Here is a 20,585-nt window from a genome sequence, read left to right as displayed (position 1 = left end):
TGTGTGTGTGTGTGTGTTTGTGTTTGTATTCGTGTGTGTGTGTGTGTGTGTGTGTGTGTGTGTGTGTGTGTTTGTGTTCGTGTGTGGGTTCTTGTGTTTGTGTTTGTGTGTGTGTGTGTGTGTGTTCGTGTGTGTGTGTGTGTGTTGTGTTGTAGAGAGGCGGAGTATGAGCAGAGGGAGGAGGACTTACGGAGAACTCTGGAGGAGAGAGAGGCCAAGTATAAAACTCAGATAGAGGATCTGCAGCGCAGGGTGAGAACACACTTCATTTATCAGCGGCAGCAGAAATGAATTCGCACATAAAGCTTTCATGCTTTCTCTGATTCCTACCTGTCAATCTGTCTCTGTGTGTAGCTGGCAAAGCTTGAGTCTGGCAGCGGTCGTCATGAGTCTCCACTGTCGGGCAGTAAGTCTGCAGATTCAATTCTGCTGGGTGAGTTAAAGATCTCAATGCTTCTTAATGGCTGTCTAAATCCAAGCAGGATTAATTGATTGTGATATCATGCTGAGCCCAGACTGAAGTTATAAGATGCGAAAACCAGTTGGGCTCAGTCATAGAAACATAAAAACTGCTGCAGAGAGGAACAGCAACATGAAATATATGCATAATTATGCTAAATAAGCATGCAGTTGACTTTTCACATATAAAATAGTTAACTCCCGGGTCATTTTAATCCTGAATTAACTGGTTGGATTTCTCAATTGGTTATTATTCAAGTGTAGTCATGTTTTAAAACACTAGGCTGGTGTTTGTATTGGCATATACTGACAATGTTTTTTTTTCATTACATCATGTCTGTGAGAAAAAGCATCCTTGAGAGGAAGCATCCCTTCTTTTAATAACTGCTTGTACATATCTTACCACATTAATCAATAATATTGTTTCTTCTACAACAGTATTATTATGCAACAGTGTTTACTGATGCTGTTTCTTTAGATGCAGAAACTAAACCCAGCACAGGAAACTATACCAAGTGCCACTCTTGTTAAAACCAACAATGGCAAACAAAATTAACCAATGAAACTTGGTCTGAAGTAAGCTAACATAGCCAATTTTTGAGTAGGCCTGAGAGAAAGCAGGTAGTTACGTCTCCAGATGGTCCATTATCCATTGTCAGTTGCATAGAGATAAATCATAAATAAACACATAATAAACACTGTTCACAAAGAGGTCAGAAGAAGCTGTGACTACAGCGAATTCACTTGACCAACTTGAAGATGAGCAGTAATGCATACAGTTGCAGAGCTTTCAAAGGATCTCTCAGTCAGTTAAGCATGCATTGTTCTCCAGGAGCGGACTGGAGCGAGGTGGTTCCTGAGACGGAGCGTTTGGACACCAGCGCCCATCGTGCAAAGGCCCAGCTGGCCCAGAGATCCAAACGGCAGCCACCGTCCCGCAGTAAACTCAAAGAGACGCTCAGCTCGCCAGCGAGAAGCCCACAGGTCGCACAGAGCTCAAGAAATTCATGAGCAATTGACTGCTGTAAAAAATCCAATGCATCAGTTTTGATGTTTAACATTGTATCTAAATGATACGTTTAAAAACAGGAGCTAATAGGGCTGCTAATATTGCTATTGTCGATTGTTGCTCTTGATATTGTAATAATTATTAATGTTGATTAATAGAATACATACAAAAACTTTTTTGTGTTTTGTGTCTGCATTTTGGGGAAACGGCTCATATATTCTAGCAAAAACCTTTGTTATAATCACTGAAGTTACCAAATGAATGTTTTATTTACATTGCATCTATGTCGTAACAATAACTCAGCGCTGACTAATCTAAGCGTCTCTGATTGGCCATTGCATTCCTAAGCTCAACGGAAATGTGTGTGATTGGTTACAAGTCTCAACGCTGCAAAGAAAATCATCAGCTTGTTTCCTCAAGGCGGAAAAAAAAAAGACTGGTATTACTATACTTCTGGCAGGGTCAGAAATGAACTTTTTGCCCCCTGGAAATGATTTCCTGGGGCATTTTTTACATTTGTGAGGCCAATTTTTATCATCACGTAAATAATTGTATGTGTTATCTCGAATGTCAAATACTTCAATTTAACCAATTACTTCAATCAATCAAAATACTTTAAACTGTTGCCAATAACAATTGACTGTTTAACATTGTATCTAAATGATACGTTTAACAACAGGAGCTAATAGGGCTGCTAATATTGCTATTGTCGATTGTTGCTCTTGATATTGTAATAATTATTAATGTTGATTAATAGAATACATACAAAAACTTTTTTGTGTTTTGTGTCTGCATTTTGTCGAAACGGCTCATATATTCTAGCAAAAACCTTTGTTATAATCAATGAAGTTACCAAATTAATGTTTTATTTACATTGCATCTATGTCGTAACAATAACTCAGCGCTGACTAATCTAAGAGTCTCTGATTGGCCATTGCATTCCTAAGCTCAACGGAAATGTGTGTGATCGGTTACAAGTCTCAACGCTGCAAAGAAAACAATGCGTAAAAAGCTATCTTGTTGCAGTGTGCGCGGATCAAAATATAATTCTGCGAATAGACACTTTTCATTCATTTTCACATTTCTTTTTTTTAAAATAAATTGCAACAGCCGCAATCTATTGTTTAATTGTGCAGGGGCAATTTTTGCCCCTTTATATTAAATTTGTGGGGCATTTTTATTCATTTGACGTTAGTTGTCAATATGAAAGCTCTTTTTTTACAATCTGGTTCTCTGTTAGGAATGTCCCATTTACTTGTTTTTTGCAAGCAAAAGTTGAAGGCAAGCTGTGTCATAGATTAGTTAAAGTCACGTGCATCAAAAGGTCCAGCTAAACAAATAAAAAAGGTGCCATTGGAATAAGTATCTATAGGCTGGTAAAATGCTTCTAGCACACAGAGCTTGTATTTCCTCTCCTCATGTCTCAGTGTGTTGTGTTGTGTTGTGTTGTAGGGGTTCAGCGGAGTTACTGGAGGAGTCAGGGGTCCGAGTCTCCCCTTCAGAGTCCGTGACCTCCATCCCCACCTGCATGCCCTTCTCCTGGTTCGGAGAGAAAGACAAAGAGCGAGACAGAGAGCCATCGTCCTCATCCAGCAGTCTCCCACACACCACTGCAGACGCCAGCGAACACAGCCACAGCTCCAAAAACAAGGTGACAACTACTTCTCTCTCAGAGCACTTCTGCTCCAGGATTGATTCACTTGCGTAGATTAAAACTAGTCCAGATCTATTATAGATCTTCAAAACATAATGACAACGAATTGACTTTTTTGCATGAGAACAACCTTATTTATAAAACACTTCTCTTAAAGGGATAGTTCACCCAAAAATGAAAATTTGATGTTTATATCTGCTTACCCCCAGGGCATCCAAGATGTAGGTGACTTTGTTTCTTCAGTAGAACACAAATGATTAAACATCACATTTTCATTTTTGGGTGAACTATCCCTTTAAGATGTGGAATGTGAATTCTGACATTATTGTCTTGTCATTTATATTGCAGTTCTAGGGCTAAATAATCTAAATATTTGGCACTTTCCACACATATGGTGCAAATGAGTTGATTTTCTCCCTTTCTTTTGGTTATTTCGAGCAAAAAGAAAACATTAAACAAGCACAAAAATCTAACAAAAGTGATCGAATTAAGATATTAGATGTGCTTAAAACTAGATTGTATTCATTCTAAATTAATATGTTGGATAACAGTTCAGTGCCTCTCACAATAAAAGCATGGGCTCTAAAAAAAAAAAAAAGTCAAGGGACACCCCATTATGTTGTATTCATTAAAAAATAAAAGTAGTGTACATGTTTGGGGTCGGTAATGTCTTTGAAATAAGTCTCTTATGTTTACCAAGGCTGGCATTGATTTGATCTGAATTTCAGTGTCACATGATCCTTCAAAAATCATTCTAATATGCTGCATTTATTTGAAATATACATTTTTGGGTAATAATGTAAAAGTATTTACTGTCACTTTTGATCAATTTAATGCATCCTTGCTAAATAAAAGTATTCATTTCTTCTAAAAAAAAAAAAAATCTCACTGATCCCAAAGTTTTGAACAGTGCATGTATGGACTTCTGGTGCTGATCATTTCTAGTTAAACATGAGTCAATGGGAGAACAAACCAGCTTTCTGCCAAACACACGACAAAACTAAATAATAAACAACAAATATCTGGCATCCAGCTGGACTTGCTTTAGTTTGTTTGTAATTGTGAGTTGCTAAGGAGGAAGCCTGCAGCCATATGGATGTGATCTTTCATCCGACTTGAGCCAAACAGACTCGGTCCAGGTGTCAGAAAATGAATTCAGCAGCTCTTTGAGCCCTCTCTGTTTAATCAGCTCCAGCTGAAGCGTGTTTGGGACAGTGACGTCATATTATTTACCCCTTTTCCCGAACAGACAAACCTCTCCTGGTCGTCTCTGTTCAGTCGCTCCTTAGATTTGGTACAGTATGTTTTGTCTTATAAGCGCTCATAGATGTCAGATTTGATTTAGAAATGTAGTGAAATTCTTGCTAAATATCAAACCTCATGTGTCGAGCTTTAATATAGAAGCACAGTAGTGTGTGTGTGTTTGTTGAATGCAATGCACTAGATGCATGATGCTGCTTCCGATTTAATCAGATTTGATTTGTACACTCACTCTTTTTCTTTTCAGCCTTCAAAACATTTTTTTTTTTTTCAAAAAAAATTTCCTTTTATTGTCAAATCAGCATGTAGATGCATTACACTGCTTATCTGGTTTAGTCAACACACTCTCATGGAAATTCATAACTATTTGACATAACTGTTATCTCATTCGTATGTTTTTGTACGATCTACTTGAACCCGAGTGATGGTTGTGTTTATGGGTGGACCTTCATGCTTACTTTTTTTTTTGTAAAAATTAGGGGTGTAACGGTACACAAACATGACGGTTCAGTACGTACCTCGTACCAAAATTATACAATTTCTATTTGTTGTTGAAATAGGCCTATAATCATTTACATAGTGGCTTCATAACAGATTTATTTATTAAACTTACATTAAATAATTAAGACATCACTAACAGGTAAAGTAAAATATAAAGTATATAGTCTAATATTTTGTGAAATGCTCTTTATGTCTTAGGTAAATGTTATGCTACGTTATTGTTTACAAACTGTTTTATTGACGTCTTTCCACGGTTGAAACACTGATTGAGAGATTACTTGAGGCATGAGATGTTCATTCATGTTTATTTCGCATTAAAACTAGTAGTTTTAAGAGGAAGGGCTGATTACGCTCATCAACGCTGCCGTTTGCACTGAGGCGTTTATATGGCGATCTGTCGCGCCACATTAAAGAGCGTCATAGTGGCATTTATTGTTTGAATTTCTTGAATTTAAAGATTTGTTCAGTGCACATTCATGCCGAACCGAAAGACCTGTACCGAAAATTTTATATACGTGTACCGTTACACCCCTAATAAAGATCATGCAAATCGTACAAATTCATATGAAATCTCCACCTCATAAAATAGTTGCGTTTTCATGTGAGATTGGGTTGGGTTTAGTATGTTGCTCTGTCTTGTGCTGTTACAGTATGTTGTAGTTGTCGCTAAAACGTAGTTGTAGGTAGGTGGTGGTCAACCGATATGAGTTATAAATACCCAATATAATGCAATATTAATAGGGCTGGCTTGACAATTTTGATTACACTATTTTAATTGATCTTCATTTTGATGAACCAGCAACTCTATTTTATTTGAGTGTTGATTATGTCATGTCCAAATATAAATAGCGGTTGAATTTTATAGTTTGAACTTGTTAATTTTAACCTTTAATATTATAATAATGTAGCAACTGACACGTTTTCTTGTAAACTTAAGAGCTTTTAGAAATTTAGAACTTTTTTGGTTGAGATATTGTATTCCTTAAAGGAATAGTTCACCCAAAAATTATATATATATATTTTTTTTTAAATGATTTTTGTCATCATTTACTCACCCTCGTGTTGTTTCAAACCTGTATGAGTTTCTTTCTTATGTTGAACATAAAAGAATGTGACCCTGGAGCACAAAAGCACATTGCTAAGGACTTCATTTGGACAACTTTAAAGGTGATTTGTTGCATCCTCAGATTCCAGATTTTCAAATAGTTGTATCTCGGCCAAATATCGTCCTATCCTAACAAACCATACATCAATGGAAAGCTTATTTATACAGCCTTCAGATTATGTATTATGTAAAATTGACCCTTATGACTGGTTTTGTGGTCCAGGGTCACATATATTTTGAAGAATGCTGGTAATCAAACAGTTGATGGGTCCCTGTTGACTTCCATAGTATTTCTTTCCCTACTATGGAAGTCAGTGGGGACCGACAACTGTTTGCTTCTTCAAAATATCTTCTGTTGTGTTCAACATGAGAATGAAACTCATACATGTTTGGAACGACATGAGGGTGAGTTAAATGATGACCATTTTGATTTTTGGATGAACTATTCTTTGAAATTTGCACGTTCTGTAGCTGATGCAGTTTACAACCAAATGAATCAAATCGAGATCAAAATCGGATCGAATCAAGAGCTTGTGAATCTGAATCAAACTGATTCATGAAATCTGTCTCAATATCCAGTGTCAGTACTTTAAAATAATGAATATTTCTATAAGGATAATGTCTACTTGCAGTAGATTTTACCCAAATGTTTGTTGATTAATCAGTCTGGTCAGTGTATCGGTATTTCTAGTCATTTGGTAGGACTGTTGATGATGTTACACTCACTGACAAGTTCTTTTCTCTGAAGCTCATTCTTTTGGTTTAAAGAGCTGAAGCTCCCCCAATCCTTGTGTTTGGATAACAAATCCTGCTCTCTGTGGCCGTTCCAGAGTTTGTCAGTGCTAGATGATTCGAACCCCAGCAGTCCTGCTTCCGATTTTTCTGGGCTGGTGGTGGAGCCCAACCTGTCAGGCCGCTCTCATACATTAACCTTCTCCTCCAGCGAGGTGAGTGCAGATCAGACATGACGCTCTCACCGCCGTTCCTTTGCATGCGTTTCCTCAAGTACTGTCTCGTGCCTCTTCGCTCGTGTCGTTCCTGTGATTTAGTGTGACGCATGCATGCGTGTGCTGATTGTTTGTTTTCATGCGGCTGATCACAGTAGTGTTTGTTTTGCATGACCGAGAGGATCAGATGCATGCTTCGTGTTGCGTGAGATAACATTCACTCCGTCTTCTGAGCACAGAAATCATCCCACATTCATTCATATATTCTACAGTAAGCATTAAATAAAATGATGGCTGTCTCTAGGAGCATGAGATCACCTGGCTGATATGTGTGTGTATTAGATGCTGGATGAGGAGCCTTGTTCTGGAGGGAAGGAGTATCACTGGCAGAACCGTCCCGTCTCTGATTGGACGTCCCAGCAGGTGTGTCATTGGCTGATGGGTATGAACATGGATCAGTACACGCCTGAGTTCAGCACACAGGCCATCGATGGACAGCAGCTCCTCAACCTGGACAGTGACCGACTGAAGGTGAGCTGGATATATTTGGAAGTTTCGAATCTGACATAAACTGGCATTAGTGTAGCCTTAAATGCATGTGTATGTGTTGTAATTAGAAATAGCTTTTTATTTTGGCTTATTTGAATACTCTACATTTTAAAAGTGCATTAAGACCACTGCAAGATGTCGCTTAATTGTATTTTGTCATCTGCTGACACACTCTGTTCTCTGTACTCAGGCTCTGGGTGTTTCCAGTCAGAATGAGCGAGCCACCATCAAGAAGAAACTGAAGGAGATGAAGAAAGCACAAGAGAAGATGGAGAAACAGCGGGAAAAGCGTGAGAAAGAGGCCAGACGCAGCGGACGGCTGCCTGCCAGCACTGACTCGGTGTGCTGATGATGTTCAGAGCATCATCTTTTCCTCTTTTATTCGTCTTCGTTCTTGACGCACTCCATTGGCAGACTGTTTACAACACATATGAGCCATTCTAGAGGAGTCACTATGAGTGAATACGGTCAGTAAGTCATTAATAACAGTCAGACGGTCGAGCTGAAACACTAAGGAAGATCATATTGTACTCTTTTCACTTCAGTCTGTGCAGCACACATATGAGCAGAAATATACTGTTCATCTACAGGTTGTGAATTTACTAAGAAAAGCGTTTACAGATTGAACCCATCTTTAGGCATGTTTCCTTCACTGTAAAAAGATCAGTATTTTGTCTTTTTTTCAGTAAAATATCTCAGCATCGCTAAAACAAGATTAATGTATTTGCATAAGAAAAGACAGATTTTTAGAGAATATACAAAATGTTGTTAAATGTATATTTTTGTTGTCGTTTTTGCTAAAAGCTTACATTTCCAGAAGAAATTGCATTTAATTTAAAATAATCCTCTGAAAGAAAATACATCTGTATTAATGTATCCTAAGAACGTTTAGATCATTTTCCTGGAAAACAAGACAAAATGCTGATTAAGAAAATTACTTTTTCAGTGTTCTGAGTAAGTGAGATATTAGACTAGCTTGTGAGAAAATGAATATGGCGGTCCAATTCATAGCAGACCCAAACCTTTTATTAGTTTTAATTGTATTTTATGATACCACTGTAGGAGCTATAAAAAAAGAAAACTTGCTAAGGGGTATATAAATATTCAGATGCCTATTTTCACAACGTTGCCTCTAATATTGTGGCATGAATAGTGCTTTCAAAAAAGATTTTGTATTGTATTTTAGGAGTACTTCTGGCCTGTGGTGCTAAACGGGTCATTTTGCTGGATCCTTGTACAGCCGAGTAATATTGAGCACTATATTTTTACTGAAACAAAAGGGGAACGTGGTTTATAAATGTACAAATGAAATATTTTATACACTACTATTAGCATAGCTTTAAGGAAGAGACATTAACTTTTGTACACATTTTCTACTAAGTAGAATAGCTTGCTGGTTAAAACCATTTTGCTCATTCTGAAAAGCAGAGAGTTAAACTCAAAGTGAAAGGTGTTTGAACATCTCGTTTGTTGTTTTTATTTGGACGGTTACTGCTTTTATATTATGGATATGGGTCAAAAATACATAACTGTTGCACAGTGTAGCATAGTTTTAGTAGTGGCCATGGCCCAAATTGTATTTGACTAACAGAGGCTGTAATGAATTTAAGTACTGGATAATCATCTGATTGTAAGGAGAGAGTGCTCATGTCATGGTGATTCTTACTGCTTTTATATTATGGATATGGGTCAAAAATACATAACTGTTGCACAGTGTAGCATAGTTTTAGTAGTGGCCATGGCCCAAATTGTATTTGGCTAACAGAGGCTGTAATGAATTTAAGTACTGGATAATCATCTGATTGTAAGGAGAGTGCTCATGTCATGGTGATTCTGTGTCCTGTGGTTATATTTTTCTACCTTGTAAAATAGATGATTTTGAACAGACAAAAATCAAGCTTTCTATCTGGTACAAAGTGCATAAGCTGCAAAATAAATGCTTTCACCTCTTGTAAAAGAAAAGACTGTGTGTGTGTGTTTGTGTGGAGTCCAAAATCCAGCTCACTTCACACTAGAACCATGTTCAAAAAGTAAACATGGATAAAGCCTGTTCAATCAAAATGAATCAATTACCTAGATTCAGATCAAACGCTTTCGAAGCACTGCTTCGTGAAGATTCGAATCCTTTGCGAATCATTTGCTCAGTTCAAACCTGTGATTATGGAACTGCCAAAGTCACGTGATTTCATTAAACGAGCCGCCGTTACGTCATAAACTCTTTCAACATTCCAGTGATTCGCCGCTAGAAGGCGATCTTTGTGAACACATTTGACCTGACCGCGGATCAGTTTTATACATCTGCAGATATTTTTAATTTTTAATGACATTTCTATAAAAGGAACATTAGTAGTTAATAGTCTCTAGTAGCTTAATAAAAGAACACACGGGCTACAGGAACTTAATATTTAATGGTATTTGATTTTGTAAATTGCATTTAGTAGATTACACATTCAATAAAACATTTGCAATGGGTTTGCAAAAGTTGTTTTTACCCACATTTGGGCTGTTTTCGTTGCATTTACACGTTCTGACCAGCAGGCGTCACCAGCGTGTGTCGATTGGAGGCCTTCAAAACAGTGACAGTGTTGCCAATTTAGCAATTTTGTTGCTAGATTTAGCAACGTTTCATACTGCCCTAGCAACTTTTTATTCCAAAAGCACCTAGCAGAAAAAAATAGCTATTTTTAAAATTTATTTGGCAACTTTTGTGACTTAAAATAATAAAAGGAACACATTTTATTCATCTGAATTACACAAAAAGAGGAAACCAGCGATGACAAGCAGTACACGTATCACATGAATTAAGTTAGCTGCTATTTGCAGTTGTTCAATTTAATAATAAGAACAACTATAATTTAATAATTGTTCATTTATGATATACCTTGTTAGTAGCTTGTACCTGTGATTGTTGATCAGTTAGTACAGTGGTTCCCAACCCTGGTCCTGGAGGCACCCCAACACTGCACGTTTTGCATGTCTCCTTAATCAAACACACCTGATTCAGGTCATCGGCTCATTAATAGAGACTCCAAGACCTGAAATTGGTGTGTCAGAGAAAGGAAACATGCAAAATATGCAGTGTTGGGGTGCCTCCAGGACCAGGGTTGGGAACTACTGAGTTAGTACACTGTAAAAAAAAAAATCTAGAAAAATGGACAAGTCAGTAATTTTCCAGGACATTATCCATTATTATTATACAATGCGTAATTTAAAGTGCAGGAAAAACACCTGTAAGAATCAATACGGAAAATTCCTTTACATTAACATAGTAGATTGTGCCCTATTTTTACAGACTTAGATTGTAGCATGCTAACTAACTACCAATAACTACCAATTTAATATTACGCATTTATATTATTTTACGAACAAATATAAATTAACATATATAAAATATTTTTTTGCTAAGATTGATTGCATGATTACATAATGACATAACGCCATTTAGCAACTTTTAGCAACAAATCTACCTTCCTTTAGCAATGTCCCCTGACAATTAGTGGGCAACACTGACAGTGAATCATATCTATCACTACTGTACACTAATGTCTGAATGTCACAATCGCGTCATGAAAAGCATGTCCTACAATGACTGTGTTTGAAAGTGTATAATACGTTTGTCATGAGGCTGCAGTCTCACTGCTATTGTACTCAGTGCTTTATTGAAACAGGATGAGATTCAAACTCCTGAACACTCGTTTAAAACTGGACAATTCATATGCGTTTGTTCCTCTCTTTTTTTTGTCCTTTAAGTGCTTGCAATGTTAATTAGTTTGTTGAAGCTGAACATTTTCTAGTGGTGTGAAGCATTTAACACATTTTTAAACCCTTCACACTACATTCTCACACTTTCTTAAAGGGGTCATCGGATGCCCATTTTCCACAAGTTGATATGATTCTTTAGGGTCTTAATGAAAAGTCTGTAACATAGTTTGGTTAAAATTTTTCAATGGTAGTGTAAAAAACCCCTTTTTTTACCCTGTCAAAAACAGCTCTTTTCAGATCAAAGAAAAATAAATATACTGTATACTGACTTACACATTCAAATGAGTCATGAAACGCATACATAAATAATACACACTCAAAATACGCCAGAAGGACAAAAGCCTAATTGTCTATCTGGGATGTGATGGCACTAGAAACACCTGTGCTAACTTACAATACTGGTAGCACATGCTACAGTGCAAAAAGTTTTCATTAGAACATACTAGAAACATATAGTATTCCAGCATGCTCTTTCATGTATTCCCAGTCTCTTTCGTTACTCTTCTGTCCTGATCGACACGGGGCGGACAGATGAAGCTAAGATGCTGTTTGGGGTCTGCAGAAGCAGGTGCGCTGGTGAAAGGTGCGAGAGGGAGTCTGGCGAGCGCATGCACAGCACAAGCGTTGAGATCAGACTAGAAGCTGCGGAAGGTGGTCATGTCCTTGGGTTCTTTGCTGGGGACACACCAGTCATCCGCTTCATGGATGGTGTTATAATGCTTCCAGGCGGATTTGTTGTAAACGGGAAGCCTCTCAATGGACTCAGTGGACAAAGCCTCCAGGGATTAAAATACATTATTATAAATGGAATCCAGAAATGAGAAAGAAAATAAATCGAGCATTATTTCAGTAAATCATTTCGGATCAATTTCGATAATAATTATTCATATTATTATTATAAAAGTTTTACTGCTGTCAAACGATTAATCGCGAATAATCGCATCCAAAATAAAAGTTTTTGTTTACATAGTATGTGTGTGTACTGTGTATATTTATTATGTATATATAAATACAAACACATGCACGTATATATTTAAGAAAATTGTTGTTTATATATTAAATATATTTATATAAAATATAAGAATATGAATATATAAATGTAAATATTTTCAAAATATATACTGTGTGTGTATTTATATATGCATAATAAATATACAGTACACATACATATATAATGTAAACAAAAACTTATTTTGGATGCGATTAATCACGATTAATCGTTTGACAGCACTAAATAGTTTATAATAACTAGTAACTAATATGTAATAATTTATAATAACAATAATGTTTTCTATGTGAATGTTAAAATGTAACTTATTGCTGTGATCAAAGCTGAATTTTCAGCATCATTACTGCAGTCTTCAGTGTCACATGATCTTCAGAAATAATTCTAATATGATGATTTGATGCTCAGTAAACATTTCTTATTATCAGTGTTAAAAACAGTTGTGGTGCTTCATATTTTTCTGAAGAGCATTAAACTGTTTCTGAGTCTGTTTTAGGACCATTAAACTTGTTTTTGCATTGAGACACACAATTCAAATGTTGGCTTTGTAGTTTTTCATCATATTTTTCCATATTACTGTAATGACATTGACATTTTTTTGCATTGCTGTTAAAGCAATATAAAAAATGCAAAAATAGAATTTAATTTTTTATGCAAATAATTACAGTGGGGAAAATAATTAATTGAGATAGACCCTTCATTTCTTTGTAAGTGGGCAAACTTACAAAATCAGTAGGGGATCAATTAATTATTTTCCCCACTGTATAATAAAAATACATAGATTTGGGAGGATGAAAAGCAGAGGTTATTATATAGGGTTACGTTACAGACAGAGGTACTCACTCTGATATAAATGACAGCATCTGTGCCCTACCAAAATCTGAAGAATGTCTGCCCGAAGGGCTACCAGCGATTTTGAAATTTTGCAAGCCCTGAGCAGTGATAAATTAATAATTTCCAACACGTTTTATAGGCATTTTTACCTTTAAGCCATTTTTTCTAAAAGTGTGCAATGGACCCTACTAATCCGATCGTAATAGGACTAGAAGCACAATCAGAATAAAAAAGTCACGTAAACGTCAATCGGATTGAATTGGCCAGATCCGACTAAAATTTCGATGGGATTGTAAGTTTTGTAATCCGAGCGAGAGGACATGTAAACAACTTGATCGGATTGAAAACCGAAACTGGAAAGTACTGCGCATGCGTAGTGACGTAGAAATAGCATAATGACGTATGACGCGCGGAACGAGCTGTTCTTCCTGGTGAATAAAGTGTCATAAATGAGTGTCCCGTCATTATAAAACTACCCTTTCACTCAGCGTCTGTGAAGTGGAGCAACACAACGTCCCACCAGTACTTGTTTAAGACTATCATCCACAGACGACTGGTTTTGGGTGCAGAAAGGGGCACTTTTACTGCTTTATAAAGTAAGCAGCACAGCTACTACAACTCTTCAGTTTCTGAGCATTAAAAAATGAAACCGAAAGAAAGCGGGACCCTGAGATGCGGACTGTACTGAGAGCATGATCAGATTTCAGAGATGTCACACACTGACCAGAGGAGTGGCTGGAGACGTGTCCATCTGAGGACGAGGTGCAGTGGAGTATGTGTACGTAAACAACCTGTCAATCTTCCTCAGCGGGACTCCGCCTCCACGATCACTGACCTATCACAGAACAACACGGTTCACATTAAACCGGGCTTTACTTTTTTATGGCCTATTATTGATCAAAGAGTCTACCATTACATTAAGTGCAGATTTACACCAGCTTTCAAAAGCTTGGGGTTGGCTGGATTTATTTGATAAAAAATGTATATAAATGTATATATATATTAAAATATAATTTATTTCTGTGATCAAAGCTAAATTTTCATTACTCCAGTCTTCAGTGTCACATGATCCTTCAGAAATCATTCTCATATGCTGATTTGCTGCCCAAGAAACATTTATTACTATTATCAATGTTGAGAACGATTTCTGTGGAAACGTGATTTTTTTTTTTTTTTCAGGATTCTTGGAACAGAAAGTTCAAAAGAACAGCATTTATTTGAAATAGAAATATTTGTGTAACATTATAAATGTTTTTACGGTCATGTTTGATGTTTTAATGCATCCATGCTGAAAGAAAGAAAGAAAGAAAGAAAGAAAACGAAGGAAGGAAGAGTAAAAGAAAGAAAGTGAAGAAAGAGAAAAATAAAGAAAGAACAAAAGAATGAAGGAAGAAAGGAAGAAAGAGAAAAAGAAAGGAAGATAAAAAGAATGAACAAAAGAACGAAGGAAGGAAGAAAAAGAAAAAGAACGAAAAGAATGAAGGAAGAAAGAAAGAACGAACAAAAGAATGAAGGAAGAGAAAAAGAAAGAACAAAAGAATGAAGGAAGAGAAAAAGAAAGAAAGAACAAAAGAATGAAGGAAGGAAGAGAAAAATAAAGAAAGAACAAAAGAATGAAGGAAGGAAGAAAGAACGAAGGAAGGAAGGAAAAGAAAAAGAAAGAAAGGAAGGAAGAAAGAGAAAAAGAATGAAGAAAGAAAGAACGAACAAATGAAGAAAGAAAAAGAAAGAACAAAAGAATGAAGGAAGGAAGAGAAAAAGAAAGAAAGAGAAGAAAAAGAAAGAGTCCAGCTGGCTGTTTGGTGAAGTGAGGTGTCACCACAGATCTGACCGCAGCGGTCTCTCGGACTCTGTACCTTCACAGTCAGGTCCTCGTGGCCCAGGACGATCTGCACATGCACTGGAGGATACTCCATGGCGTCTTCGTAAAGCTCCATGGTGGCGCGCATGGCATTCTGCAGGAGTCACACAACATATTTATAGCTCAGCCCGCTGCTGCTCACCTAAAAGAGCAAAGCCATTCACTGCACATCATGAGACACAACAGCAGACGTGATCTAAAACTCATATTAACACTCTACTCAGAACTCCGGGCAAATATTCTCTCCAGATGAGTGCATACTTCAATATTTCAGCAGTGAGAACGGAAGCACAGCACCTTAAAGAGCTCAAACACCATGTGGTACAGATGAGACGGCACATACACCACAGCAATGGGGTTATCAGGCCCTTTAACTGCAGCGGAGACACAAAAGAAACAGCACTCACACTTCATGTGGAAAGCTGATGGTTTACTAATCATTCATTCAGTCTTGTAGTAAATGTGCGTGCAGCAGGAAGTTACCGTTAAATTCTTCCAGTACTAACTCAGGTGAGTTCATATAATACCGGTCGCAAAGGTTTCGGGCATTTTCATAAGCATCTGAAATACAGTAACGGGAAAAGGTTGAAATATTGAACAGGAAAACTGATGTTTTATAGATTCTGAAGAAAATATAAATGGCGCTCGTCAAGGGAAAAGTTGCTGTCGTGATTCTAGTGTGTTGTGGCTGTGTGCCAGAGCATTGCTACATTGTTTCTTAACGTGTTTTGGGTGGTTGCTAGGGCATTCAGATCATATTTCAACTCAAAACTCATAAATCAATCAATCAATATGGCTTAAATGAAGTCTACAAAGCACTCCTTTCCCCATTTTCATTACTGTACTGCAGAAAAAATAATGAAAAATTTTAAATGTATTCATACATTTAATCACGGTAACATTGGCTCTACTGAATTTAATTTATGCTGACATAAACTTTTTATCAAATTCTCATTACTGTATTGTGTCTAGATGTTTTACTTTTAAGGGTTGTTTTTTTGCTGTTCTTAGTGAAGTTTCTTATAAGTTATAAATTACTGCATAAATGATATATTACTTAAATTGTGTTCATATTGTGTTGCTCTTTTGTTGATTTTGATTGCTTCTATTGTCCTCATTTGTAAGTCGCTTTGGATAAAAGCATCTGCTAAATAACTAAATGTAAACATAAATGTAAAAAAGTATTTTTTTTTAAAATGAGAATTTTGAGGGAACATTTTCTTAATTGTCAATGCCTCGTTAATAAAAAATCTTTAATTACTGCTGCATGTTTATGAGATGGATAGATCACTGTCACCTTTCACGACATCAGTGACACAACAGCTGGGGTCAATGCTGCCGATCTGTTTGGGATGAGCAGGATTGTCACGTATCTTTCCTCCAAACAGAAGAGCTGGAAACACACAGACATGACACAGACAGACATCTTACTGGTGGTGAAACAACACAGCTCGATGTTTACTGGCTGACCCATCAATCCATGATATCTGGGAAACTTGTAAACATGCTGCTAATCCAATCTACACGTTCCAGAAGCCCCATTCATCGGACTGTGCATTTCTGCTGTCCAGCATGGAGCCCATTATAAAGCATCATGTGTGTGTGTGTGTGGGTCTCACTGTGCTGGTTCAGGAGCATTCTGATGGAGATCCTGCTTATGTAGAACCGGTCCAGGAAGTACTGGATGTTCTGGCTGGAGACCGGGTCGGTCCCGTAGGTCTCCTTGTATTCCACCACTCCTTGAGCCATGGTGGGCACATCATTGTGACGGTTCCTGATCTTAATCACAGCATCTGTGAAGCTAAAACAACAGAAGTGAGTGTGTGAGTTTGAGTGTGTGTGTGTGTTAGCACAGGTAGGACTGGAAGGTACAGGTCTTCATGGGTCCACTTGGATTGGGACTCAAGTGCATTTGGGTTCAAAACTTAGACGGGTGCTTTAGACACGGGTCGGGTCTGATATTAGTAGCCTCGGGTTTGGGATCATTTTTAATAAATGCAATTTTATCAAATAGTCCCCAGTTATTTTAAAACATGCCAACCTTTCACTTCTCATTTTGAGCATTTAGCAATATTTTATTATTCAAAACAAATGCATATCAAGAATTCTATGATATTATTATTATTATTATTATTATCCCCCTTCTTCTCTGTCAATTCATGCTTCTGTGTAAATTACCAAACACTACAAATACAGATGCATGCAGCAGCAACATGTGATGACATGTTTCCATAGTTATTAATATTGTAAATCTAGCAAACATTAGGAGTTTTTTTTTTATTTAGTTAGCATTAAATTACAGAAAACTGGTTAACACTGCTGCATGAGTGTTTCTAATGCAGTGATGTCAAATTTGACATCTTTCTTTCATTTGACCAACATTTCATAATATAAAAATAAGTTTATATATATTTAAAATTTCTGAAATTAATTAAAAAGTTATATTGAAATTTTCTTCTAAAATTAGCATTTTCATCAGGCTCATATGTTTGTTCAGTTATTTCACTTTAATGGCAATGAAAAGAACCAATCAAGCCTGATAAAATTGCTCATTTTAGAAGAACATTTCTAATGGCACTTAGAGGCTTTTGCATCTGAACTCTTCATATGTATATATAACTATACTTTGTGTTAGAATACCATGGCATTAAATTACAGAAATGCTCTTGGGTATATATTGTAGTTATATTTGTTGTAGTAGAGTTAGATGCTAACCCAACTATGAAGACTTCTGTTTCTGAGAACCCTAGTAATTTGAAAGGGTCCATCCTTAGGACCCAAGAAGACCTCTACTAGAAGGTGTTTGATGAATCTTACTCTTGTATGAGCATTTCATCATCAACATCCCTGTCCTTGAACTCCAGTATATCCTGGAAGCTGTGCATGTACCTGCAGAGATGCAACACAACCACAGAACGTAGCTTACATATGCACACATATCAGAATAATAAGACTGCATGTGTGCATTCACACCGACCAGCTCTGCACCAGGCGCACTGAAGGAGTTCTCAGAAGATTATCAGGCAATAAATCTATCTCCTTCATTATATTTGCCAGCCTGACAGGCAGTTCCTGTCTTAGAAACGTGAATGATGTTTTCGCACATGCATTCTCTGAACCTGCAGAGGAAAAATGTAGAGAGACATCATCATTGAGTTTTGGTACATGCACTGATTCTATCCAGCATTACACTGATGCAATAGTTTTATGGCATCTTTAGTTTTCTCCTTTCACTCATTTTAGTTAGTAGGTTTTAGTAATTTTGTTGTGTTTTATTTAGTTGTTTATTTCCTTTTTATTTTAGTTTATTGGGTTATTTAAACCTTGAACTAAATGAAAATTACATTTTTTAGTTATAATATGTAATCTCCAACATTCTTTTTCTGAACATTCTTCTCTATTCGAATCCATTTAAAATCGTCACGGTAATGACATTTTTAGATATTCCGACTTTTAGACTGGGCTTTTTTGATTCGATTCTTTTCTGCTTTAAGGTTGGATCTCTTTGATTGTATTCTACACCACTTACAAAAATACCATGTTACATATAATAAGTAGCATGATTTTCTCATCGGGCACTGTACAATAGTACCTCCATGGCACTTTTTGTAGGGGACTGATTGTTTATTCTTTTCTAGTACTACTCTCATACTGAACTGTATCCATCTGATCCCAGACTTACCAAAATCTATGAACTGCTTCATAGAGAGAGGAGAAGGTGAGAATCTGGAGTAAAAGTCGATTTGTTTGGCGATGGATGCAGCGTTCAGCAAAGTCCTGAAGATCCTCATATTGGCGGCTTTTGCGGTTTAACTCTTCAGAAAATCCAGAAAAATGTGTCCTGTTGGCTTTCTAAGCTCATATTTTCTTGTCCAAACCCAATCAGCAGAAAACTGCGTACTTGTTTCTCGAAGTATGAAGTTGAATGTCAGTCATGTTCGCACATGCAGCGTTTCATTCAAAACCAGTGACATCCAGAGCAGTTTTCACGCTTCTGTATCACTCAGTAGTGACACTGCAATCATTATATACATGACTGTTGTGAATCCCGATGAGTATGAGCAGCCAAGCGCGTGTGTGTGTGTGTGTGTGTGTGTGTGTGTGAACTCATGTGATCCGCAGGAGCATCAGTGAACGCTGGGCCTGTCACCGCAGTTAAAGACCGCGGTCAAGCCAGCCGCCACCTGGATTCCGCTGCACGTCTGTTTGTGGTATTACGGTACGGATACACGAAGCGGCCAAAAAGCTGACGAAGACCTTCTTCTTCTTCTTCTTCTTTGAGGTTTAACGGCGGCTTGCATCCAAGAGCGTTGCATTACCGCCACCTTCTGGATTATTCTCCTGCAATGTTATTCCATTTTATTTCCTCCAGCTTGTTTTCCACAATCATATTTTCCTCATCAAACCCGTTCTACTTAAGAAATTACAAATATTTTTCCTGCTTTGTCTAATCACCCCACTTTGCAGTATATCTTTAATACCTGTCCCTACCAACCCATCTCTTCTTAATTCTTCCATCATATTTCTCCTCTGATCTTCATAACTTCTGCAACTTAAAAGAACATGTTCTATGGTTTCTAATGTCTGACAATATTCACAAAAACCAGTAGGATGCTTCCCTATAATGTGTAATGTACTATTTAAATGACTGTGTCCTATTCTTAATCTTGTCATCACTATTTCTTCTCTCCTAGTCCCTCCCCAATTCCTCTCTGTACCAACTTTATTTTGAATGGCATACAAATGTCTTCCTTTAGCTTCCCTGTCCCACTGCCGTTGCCATTCTCTCATGGCTTCTTTCCAAACTATACTTTTCCCTTCAGATTTTGACATCTTTATATGTACTTCAATATTCTCTTTTTTAATTGCTTGTTTAGCTAATTTATCCACTCTCTCATTGCCCAAAATGCCTATATGAGCTGGGGTCCAAATCAGTCGAATCTCATTACATTTTTCCTTTACTCTTGTATATGTTGTTAATATTGCATATAACAGGTCCTGACGGCTATTGGACATACCTGTCCTGAGACTGTACAGTGCTGACAATGAATCACTTCCAATTAAAACTTTACTCATTTTGTCCTCCTTTCTAATCCATTCTAATGCCATCATGATAGCATATAACTCAACTGTATACACGTTCAGATCATTCGTGGTTCGTTTGCTTTCCTCACCTCCTTGATTAACTATAAAAATTGCTGATCCAGTCCGTTTCAGGATCTTTCGACCCATCTGTATAAATCTGAATATAGTCTCTGTATTTATCATCCACATATCTGTAGTATTCAGCTACAAGGTCTATACTATTGTTTATCGTTTTGATTTGATGTAATTCAAAATCAACTTCCATGGTTTCAATCTTCCATACTGGAAAGTCAGGCCATACAATAGTTGGGCAGAACTCTTTTTCACTCACCCCCAAATCTCTAGCTGTCTCATCTCCTATCCATCCAAAACTAAACTTTGGCGCCCTTTCCTTTTCCCAGCTAGCTTGCAGTACCCTCTTAGTAGGATGCCCATCTCTATGTCCCTTTAGATTAATCCAATAATTTACCAGCAATTGTTTACGTCGAATATTCAGTGGCATTTCTCCCGCTTCCACTTGTAGTGCACATACTGGTGATGTTTTTACTGCTCC

General features: G+C 37.1%; 2 protein-coding genes across 2 annotated transcripts in view; one reads left to right on the top strand and one right to left on the bottom strand.

Moving 5' to 3' along the window:
- The window catches only part of LOC107742970 (neurabin-1-like), a 25,689-nt gene extending 16,571 nt beyond the window's left edge, over window positions 1-9,118 (top strand). The window contains exons 9-17 of the mRNA XM_016556059.1: window positions 156-252; window positions 355-433; window positions 1,292-1,453; window positions 2,738-2,792; window positions 2,921-3,119; window positions 4,372-4,416; window positions 6,819-6,935; window positions 7,278-7,466; window positions 7,675-9,118. Coding sequence (XP_016411545.1) covers window positions 156-252; window positions 355-433; window positions 1,292-1,453; window positions 2,738-2,792; window positions 2,921-3,119; window positions 4,372-4,416; window positions 6,819-6,935; window positions 7,278-7,466; window positions 7,675-7,833 — 1,102 coding nt within the window. The 3' untranslated portion in view covers window positions 7,834-9,118. The remainder of the gene's footprint in view (window positions 1-155; window positions 253-354; window positions 434-1,291; window positions 1,454-2,737; window positions 2,793-2,920; window positions 3,120-4,371; window positions 4,417-6,818; window positions 6,936-7,277; window positions 7,467-7,674) is intronic.
- Window positions 9,119-11,801: 2,683 nt separating this feature from the next.
- LOC107742969 (pyruvate dehydrogenase (acetyl-transferring) kinase isozyme 1, mitochondrial-like) lies at window positions 11,802-18,738 on the bottom strand. Its single transcript, XM_016556058.1, has 11 exons — window positions 18,630-18,738; window positions 17,925-18,066; window positions 17,765-17,836; window positions 16,567-16,748; window positions 16,245-16,340; window positions 15,431-15,508; window positions 15,245-15,321; window positions 14,943-15,041; window positions 13,811-13,921; window positions 13,096-13,122; window positions 11,802-12,022 (listed from the first exon to the last, which is right to left on the bottom strand). The coding sequence occupies exons 1-11, from the start codon at window positions 18,736-18,738 to the stop codon at window positions 11,882-11,884; spliced, it is 1,134 nt and encodes a 377-aa protein (XP_016411544.1). The 3' UTR covers window positions 11,802-11,881.
- Window positions 18,739-20,585: the final 1,847 nt, after the last annotated feature.

This window comes from Sinocyclocheilus rhinocerous, unplaced genomic scaffold (genome assembly GCF_001515625.1).
Source record: "Sinocyclocheilus rhinocerous isolate Xijiao unplaced genomic scaffold, SAMN03320098_v1.1 scaffold45, whole genome shotgun sequence".
NCBI classification, from domain to species: Eukaryota; Metazoa; Chordata; class Actinopteri; order Cypriniformes; family Cyprinidae; genus Sinocyclocheilus; species Sinocyclocheilus rhinocerous.
This window is presented reverse-complemented; position numbering and strand designations above follow the sequence as displayed.